Raw genomic sequence first — 9,500 nt, forward strand, 5'->3', positions numbered from 1 at the left:
TAGAGATAGACTGTCACTTGGTACGTGATAAGATCCAAGAAGGAATGATTCGGACGGCCTATATTCGACAAACCCCTAAGCTCCACACAATTCGAAGCATTACTCAGCAAGTTGGGTGTCATCAACATACACTCCAACTTGAATGACACCCAACTTGAGGGGGAGTGTTAAAGGAAACACAACTTGATTTATGCTACTTAATGTAGTAAATTGATTGCTATATAATTTCTTTCCATACATGTGCAAATTAGACTTGATTATAGGAATAGAATAAGGAGTAGAATAAGATGTGTTAGTATTTGTATAAATAGGTGTCTTGCCTTTGTAATATAATCAATACAAAAATTCTAATCAAATACAGAAAACTTTCATTGACTGCCTTTTGTTTGTACAAATTTCGGTTAAAGATTGAAAATTTTCACCAAACTCAATCTTTCAATATTTAGCATTAAATACAATGGTGGGCATTTGATGCATAAAGAAAAATTTCTTATCCAAACAAAAGAGACTTTAGGCAACGTATGTCACTGTGGTTTGACGAAAGGGTGAAGGATAACTTGATCATTTTAAAGGTTGGGATGAACTTTCAACTCTGACAATAAATAGCGGACAAATATTTCATTTCCCACTATAAATAACAGATATTGTGCATACAAAAAGCAAGATTGGCAGCAAAACAAACTACAATTTCATTATTTTTGTTTTTGTCTTCTTCTCTTTGCAAAAATATGCTGATCCCATTACTCTTCAACTTCATCACTATCCTCCTCCTTATATCCTTCATCTTCCTGATGGTAAATAAATGGCAAAAATCCAAACCCAACCATCATAAAAAATTGCCTCCAGGTCCCTGGAAACTACCATTAGTTGGTCATTTGCACCATATATTTGGTTCACATCCACACCAAGCTTTTGCAAATTTATCGAAGAAATATGGACCTTTGATGCACCTAAAAATCGGTGAAGTTTCTACGATCGTCGTATCATCTCCATTTATTGCGAAAGAGGTTTTGAAAATTCAGGATCCAGTATGTGCTGATAGGCCAGAAACTTTAGCAGTCAAGATCATGTGGTATAACTTTATTGATGTTGCATTCTGCCCTTATGGCGAGTACTGGAGACAAATGCGTAAAATATGCATTATAGAATTGCTTAGTTCGAAGAATGTACGCTCATTTGAGTCGATCAGGCTAGATGAGGTCTCGCACCTCGTTGAATCCATTCGATCATCTTCCCTAGAAGTACCTGTAAATTTAAGTGACAAAATTTTCTTTTATATAAGTTCTATAACATGTAGGGCTGCATTTGGTAAAGTTTGCAGGGATCCAGACACATTGATAATGGTTTTGAAGCAGGCAGTAGCCTTAGCAGGAGGGTTTAATTTTGTTGATTTGTTTCCCTCTTCAAAAATGCTTCATATTTTCTGTTGGAATAAATTTAAATTGTTGAAAATGCGTCGTAAACTTGATTCAATTCTTGACGACATCATTGATGAACACGAAAAAAACATTGCGAATGGCAATGGAGATTCCGGTGATGAAGATTTTGTTGATGTTTTTCTGAGAATGAAGCGGAGCGGGAAACTTGAGTTTCCAATAACAAATCAAAACATCAAGGCTATCCTTTTTGTAAGTACCATGGAAACTATATCTTGCTTCTACCTCTTATCATCTTCTTTGATGTTAACTAATTCTTTCGTTTATATCTTGATAACCTTCAAAATCGAATTTCAGATTTTTGCACGACACTTGGTATCAGAATCGAATAATTATTAATACACACACTCATATTATACTCTTTAGGATATGTTTTCTGCTGGTACAGAAACTGCATCAACAACAGTAGATTGGGCTATGGTTGAGCTGATGAAAAACCCTCTCGTGATGGCGAAGGCACAAACTGAAATACGACAAGCTTTAAAGGATAAGAAAAGGGTCAACGAAAATGATATTCAAACCCTACAATACCTAAAGTTGGTGATCAAAGAAACCCTAAGATTGCATCCTTCCATTCCTTTAATTCCAAGAGCATGTCGGGAGGAATTTGAAGTTAATGGCTATATAATACCTTTCAAAGCCAAAGTTATGATCAACATATGGGCCATGGGAAGAAATCCTGATATTTGGCATCGCCCAGAAAGCTTTGAACCAGAGAGATTTGAGAACAGTTCTATTGATTTCTTGGGAGCTCATTTTGAGTATCTTCCATTTGGATCAGGAAGAAGGTTTTGTCCAGGTATGACATTTGGTTTAGCAACGGTCGAGCTTTTTTTAGCTCAACTTCTCTATCACTACGACTGGAAACTTCCTCAAGGAATGAATTCTAATGATTTAGACATGACTGAGGCCGAAGGACTTGCTGTATCAAGAAAAGAAAATCTTTATTTGATTGCCAAACCGTATAATCCTTCAATCATTGATTGATTTCCATTAGAAGGAAAAGTGAGAAAAGTTCGATTTCGAACGGGATTTACTATGCACTTGTGTCAACTCAATTTGATCCGACGATATTATCGCAATCTCGTGAAGTATTTTATTAAATTGTGTATCAAATATGACAAATTTCGATAATCTAGAGTAGGCATATGTTTCATGTCCTTGAAATCTGTAATTCATTATTGTTTAGATCACAAGTTCTTCTATATTTACCAAGAAACACTGTATGAGAGGATTGAGACGTTGAGTCTTGTAACAAAGATTCAGATTGCAAAAAAATTAAAATTGGGTAATCTATTTGAGACTTCACTGAAAGTTCGTTGTCCATAATTTAAATTAATCCAATTTCTTTGTAGATAAAAACATGAGAGTTCTTTTCTTTAATTTGATTTCAAATTATAATTAGCTAATATTAATTTCATTTCAAATTATAATTAGCTAATAATTTTAATCGAACACGACATCTTAACAATTCAATTATTATTATCGGACAAAATATTGAAACACATATCAATGTGACAATGAGTAAACCACGTGAAGAGTGCATTTGATGTTTGTAGAATAGGAAAGATTTGATCCTATCTTGTATCCGTTTGATATATTAATTTATTCTTTCATCATTGTACTAGATATTTGTTAATTTGGATTTATATTATTGTCTTTATGTGATTGAGTTTTTTGTTAGAATCTGCTAGCCTTTTGGTGTGGTTTCAAAAGATTCGGTGATAGTAGATTTTTATCCTAGAGTACTTGATAGTACCATATTTTCTTAGCGATGAACTTGCATGCCTTTAATTTGCATAAACTTAACAGAGCTGATCTCCTGCCCACAATAGGCAGAATAACAATTACCCAAAGCTGACTAGACGTTGACCCAGAGCACTTGATCGGAACATATATACTTAGTGATGTATATAGAACAAAGTATAAAAGTCTTTAATTTGCATAAACCTCCCTCCACCTCCCCCCCCTCCCCCCATTTTAAAAAGAAAATTATATTATATTTAGCCTTATGAAAATTCCCGCCCCACAGTAGGCAGAATAACAGTTGTCCAAGTCTCAACACTGTCGATGTGATGTTGCCCCATCAGCAGTCAAGCCGTATTTTTAACTTTTCAAAAAGAAAAAGATTTTACTTGTTGACATGACAATGCCATGTCGACAAGTAAACATTATAACTCCTGTCCACATCATTTCTAATTTACTTAAATAGACACAAACACTTTAAAATCATCCACTAATATTTCTTTCCACTAAATTCTTTTGAACTTTTTTATAAAACCCTAAGATTCATAAAATATATATCGTCTTCATCTAAAACCAAAAACAACAATGCCAGTTACATCATTAGAGCAAATATATACATATGCAGAAATATATGAAGAAGAATTTGAAAAAGTAAATATTACTTTTTGTTGTAAGTTTGATGAATTTAATCTGTGAAGAATTTTTTATTTGTGTTTAGATTATTTCATAATGTACCTATTCAATTCAAGTTGTATCATAAGAAATTCATTAAGAATGATTTGAGTTTTTCTGTTGAGATTATCATTTTTTTCCTTGATTTTCTTAAATTGAAAACATTTGTTTTATTATAAAAGGATTGAAGGAATTGTGATGGGATCGATATATAAAAAGGGTATAAATGTGTAGTTTAAATGAATGAATTTAACAAGTACAATATATAGAATGTGTGGATGAAAAAATTATTTTTTTAAAATTTTAGAATTTTAATATGGATAGATATACAACAATGATGGATCATTTTTGGTAGTTTCCTTAATTTGTATTCAACCAAAGTTTTGGAAAGCTTCCTCCTTTTAATTTTTTATGTGAAAGTAAAATTTTGGAAGAGTTATGAAATAGATAAACTAACAAAAATTAAAAAATTTCACGTAGTTTGTATATATATAATCTGTAAAATAACTAAAGAACTATTTTTCTCATTTTTTCAAAAGTGTGATCAAATTTTGAACTACTTAACTATGTTCGTCAACTAGTGTTTCCAAACTCTAGTCTTCACCATCACTTTGAGTAAGTTTGAGAGATTGCTGACATTACATTTTAAAAAAATGACACTACATTTAAACAATTTTCGTTTTGAACAAATAAGTTTACTAGTTAAAAAGATAAATACCTTAATTAAATTGCAGGTTTGTTTGCATTAATTAAGCGGTAATTAAGTAATTAATTAATAATAATTTATTATTATTATTATTAGCACCACTATAGGGTTTAAATCCACTTATTTTTAGCTTAGCTACACATCAGTTGCTGTTTGATGCAAACTATTTGCTGATTACAAATTCCTATATTCTTATTTCTCCAATTATATCATTTGCATTAATTTTGATTATATTTTTTCAATCCTTAATATATATACCTCTAAAGAGGTATAAAACATAATATTTCATTATCTTTGTTAAAATAATATTTTTTTTAAAATGAAGAAATTGTTGAAATATATTGATATGAAAATAAGTGTAATTATTTTTTACTCTACATTTTTAGTTAACTACATTCCATTAGGAGAAAGTAAAAATACTTATTTTATTGTCGTGTTTTTAAATATGCAAGATAAACTACAAATACAAAAATTGGACAAAATATTTGGGATTGTAAAAATGAAAAAATAATAATAAAAAAAAATTGAAGACCTTTATTTTAATTTACGTAGAAAAGTTAAAATGGGGTGGGAATATATTTCTCTATAAATAATACTTCATAAAATTATCATGTTAACTCTAATAAAGTAAAAATACTTATTTTATTCTCATATTTTTAAATATGCAAGATAAATTACAAATACAAAAGTTCGACAAAATATTTGAGAGTGTAAAACTTAAAAAATAAAATAAAATTGAAGACCTTCATTGTAATTAAAACGTAGAAAAGTTAGGTCAATTTGATAAACTTGGGGGGCTGAAAACTAGAAGAAAAAAATCATATTTTGTGTTTTGGGAAAATTAATTAGTAAGCAAATTTATTTTAAAAAATAAAATAATTTGGCTTATTTGAGATAAATAAATCTAAGAAATTAGGCAGATTTGTTCTTATTCTGCTCTTCAATTCTTGATCTAGAATCGAGAATCAAATCGAACCATTTGGTTCTCGATTCGGATACCCGTTCGGGTATTTAACTTAAAAAGAACTGTTCGATTTGATTCAATTTAATTCGGTCTGATCCGATATGATCTGATTCGATTTGAGAGTTTTGTCTGACTCTAAGTGCATAATAAAAGTATTTTGAAAACACAGGGCTATTTGTGTAATTCTTAGAAGAGAAAGGAGTTTCACATAAAATTCTGATTCCCATTTGGATCGTGCGAATATTCTATTTCTCCCATTGACAGTCAAAGCGCTTGAGATATGAGACACACGGTCACTGGCATGCAAATTTTAAGTACAAACTCATGAGAGCATGTTTGTGTAAGTTTAAAATAATAAATTACTTTTATATAATTTTTCAAAGCTCGTGACGTAGGCCTTAAATTCATTTCGAAGGTCGCTTAATTTTTGAAGCTCTTGACAATATCTTTCATTTTTGTTTTCGAGATCTTTAATTTCCAAAACTTCGAATGCTACACTTCAATTTCAATTTCAAAAATCATCCAATTTAAGAGAAATCATAAGAGTACGCATCCAACTTTTGATAGTTAGATTCTAAGAACAAATCAATTTTGCTACGCCAATGAAAGAGGAAAAACCATAGACGGACTTTTGGTTTGGGAATCTGGCCGTGTTGTTGTTTTGTTTAATAAAACTTTGATACTTTTTAACTGATAAAATTAATTTTAACCACATATTTTATAAGACTCACAACTTTTTTTATCACAAATTTGATCCTTTTTTTTTTTAATCAAAATTTATTAAATTTTTTTATCAAAAGTTCTATCACAAATGCCCATAATCCGTTTCATTTTGATTTATCCTTTTTTATCTTAAATATTTTTTTTTTCGTGTGGCTAACCTTCGTTTTTAATGCAACGTAAAAGAATATATAGAGGTGATTTTGATGATGGGTCAACAATCAACTGAACTAATAAGGCACGTGTACAAAGTTGTTAACCATGGAGTTAAATTTTCTAAATGAGTGACAGGTGGTACGAAATTAAGTTCAATGATCATTTGAATTTTTAACCCTCTATTTGATAAACTTAAATTCAATAAACGATCATAAGGACAACGCATCTAAAAGTTGGTCACACAACTTGGACAAGTACTAATTTAGAAATCTAAAATTGGCGATTTCCGAAAGTTTTCTATTAGAAAGCACTGAGAATCAAGGCCTAAGCCATTGTTTATCAAAAATACAAATCTAGTATCATAGTTTATATTCATCTTAAACAACGCGTCTCTTATTCAACCTATCGACGTAGAAATATTTGTGTCTATGAAACATGATTGTTTGAGAGACGGCGATGAAAAATAATTGAAGAATGAAAATAAATTTGCTTTCTTGCTAAGGCTCTACTTTGGGATGAGAATTGAGGCACTCGTACTAGTGGAATAAAGTAGATCCTTTATTATCTGAAGTTTTCAACATTTACGTGTGCACCCCTTATCGATTATGTGATCACTAATCTCCGAAAATGTTGTAAATTTTAATTATTCTTTTGTCCAGTATTTCTCTAATCTTAGTTCGATAAGTCAAATTTCGAGTGCATAAAAATCCACGAGTCTACATACATTTGGCTCTCAGATTTTGGTTTTATGTAAATAAAGTTTTTAATAATTCATGTTTTGTTTAAGATAAAAAGATTGAATTTATAATTCCTTGTATGGCATGTACACTTGGATGTGTCAAAAGGACGAGTTCATCTAATTGAATCATCTTATCCAAACTCATTACTGGTCAAAACTAGCACATTTTAAAATATGGTCCGAACTAGGTTTTGGAAGTCTCAACGCATTGTATCAACCCGTGAACCACCATTAAGTCGGATTTTCAAATTGAGGATATTAGATCATGCATTGTGTTCTAGACGAAAAACTGAAAAATCTGATTGATTTAGATTTGGTTGAAAAATCAGCTCAAAAAATTGCAAGGATTGAATTTCCTCAAATGTTTTTCAAGTCTTAAACTTTTGAAATGTTTTCGATTTATAAAGATTTTCTTGAAAAATATTGTCGAAAAGAATCATTTGTTTCTTCTATGTGTTTAAGTGCTGGCCTCTCATTCCAATACATTTGCATATAGTATTAGCTACACAGAATTTATGTGTATGTAACACTACCTATAACAAATCTTTACACGTGGATATACTTTGTTTGACTGAGATGTAGGTTAGAACAACTCGCATTTCACTGTTTGTAGAAAGAATAAACATGGTAGAATCAGATTCGATGCTGTGAAAACCCTACTCAGGAATTGCTAAGTTTCTAATACCATGTCCTCGGAGACTACTTTGAGCCATAGATAGCCTTCGAAAGTTTGCATGAAGTCACGATTTTCAAATAGATGTAATGTAGGTCACATTTGGAGTGACATGAAACCACAAAATAGTATCACATATATATGAATAAGTTGACATGGACACACAACCTTTAAGTCACAATCACACAACGTAATATTTCACAATCACATAATGCATTACAAATATTTTACGTCACAATCACACAATCTCATAGATCATAGTTGCGCAAAGTAATGACAATATTCCTACAAAATGAAAAATTTTCAAAAGACATGTCTTTGGTCATGTTCTTAAATTGTATATATGTGCATGCTTGAAACTATAAATTGTCACAGTTTACTACTAATCACACAATGGTGTACGTCACAATCACAATTTTCACACAAAATGAAGAATATATTGTGGCCAATGCATTGATCGAAAAATTATTTAATTATGTGCTTCACCAATAGACGTAAGAATGACGCAGAAATTGTGGCCAGTTATCTTGGAGAAATTGTGGATAAGAATGAAATAATTATTCTGAAGGAATCAAATGGGAGTTTGTGATCAATCTCTTCATTTAATTTGGATGATCACGCTATGGAGGTCCAAAATTATATATATTTTTTTTAATTTTAAAATTTGTGATAATATTGGGAAGGAAGATAATTAATTGCTTTTTTTTTTTTTATGAAGTGATAAGATGAAGAGAATAATCATCAATTACCATTTATTAGGTTCCGTTTGATTAAAGAGGTGGAAAAGGCAAATCAATTTCATGTAAATTGGAAAAGGAAAAACCACTAAAACTAAAGGGATTCGATTTCCGTGGAATTGAACAAAAACATACTTTAAGTGTTTGTACCTTGAAATTCGAAATTTATTTTCACTTTCGTATCAAACAATCAGAGTAGGAAACAAATTCCTCGGATGTGACATTTTCTATGGAATTCATTTCAATCAAATGGACCATTAACTCTCAATTTAAGTCACGTTATTCTTTTTTCAAATCCATATATTTAAGATTTTAGAAAAGATAATATTGATTGATGACATGATGTTTAAAGAATTCTAGAGTTTGGTAATTTTGAAATGGTACTTATGATTTATTTATTTTTCCCTTCCGTTTTCCCTTTTAGTACTATTTATGTCAGTTTCTCTTTCTCTCATTATTCTTATGGACCCATTTATCAAACTTCCAGTGGGCTAAAAAACATGGGTCCAGGGAGAGTGAGTCATGACTAGTAAATTAGAGCAGCTAACAAGCTTATGTGAAGACAACTTAGCCCTATAAAGTGGGTAAAGCCCCTTGCGTGTGGATGGCTCGATCTGTACTTGGGCCCACCAATTAAATTAGCTTTTATATTTAAAATTTATTCTCTTAAAAATAATGTGCTTTGGCATGGAAAAAAATCATCTGCTAGGTGACCAACGTATTTCTTTCTATCTTTTGCTTGAAAATGACACTCAAATATGTAATCAATTAAACAAATAAATGATAAAATATATTTGTTTTAGAAATAATTTTCTTAAAATTATAATACCTGCATTCAATGTAAATGTAAAATTAACGTTTTAATAACCAATTAACATTATTATTAAATCTCGTATTTGGATTACAAGGAGGAAAAAAATTTAAGTGTATAAAAAAAATCTTGAAAATTTT

The 9,500-nt window shown here is 30.5% G+C and overlaps 1 protein-coding gene across 1 annotated transcript; it reads left to right on the top strand.

Annotated features, from left to right (window-relative positions):
- Positions 1–659: 659 nt before the first annotated feature.
- On the top strand, positions 660–2,730 carry LOC111397590 (premnaspirodiene oxygenase-like). Its single transcript, XM_023024586.1, has 2 exons — positions 660–1,628; positions 1,803–2,730. The coding sequence occupies exons 1-2, from the start codon at positions 729–731 to the stop codon at positions 2,421–2,423; spliced, it is 1,521 nt and encodes a 506-aa protein (XP_022880354.1). The 5' UTR covers positions 660–728; the 3' UTR covers positions 2,424–2,730.
- The last annotated feature ends 6,770 nt before the right edge of the window (positions 2,731–9,500 follow it).

Source organism: Olea europaea, chromosome 7 (genome assembly GCF_002742605.1).
Source record: "Olea europaea var. sylvestris chromosome 7, O_europaea_v1, whole genome shotgun sequence".
NCBI lineage: Eukaryota > Viridiplantae > Streptophyta > Magnoliopsida > Lamiales > Oleaceae > Olea > Olea europaea.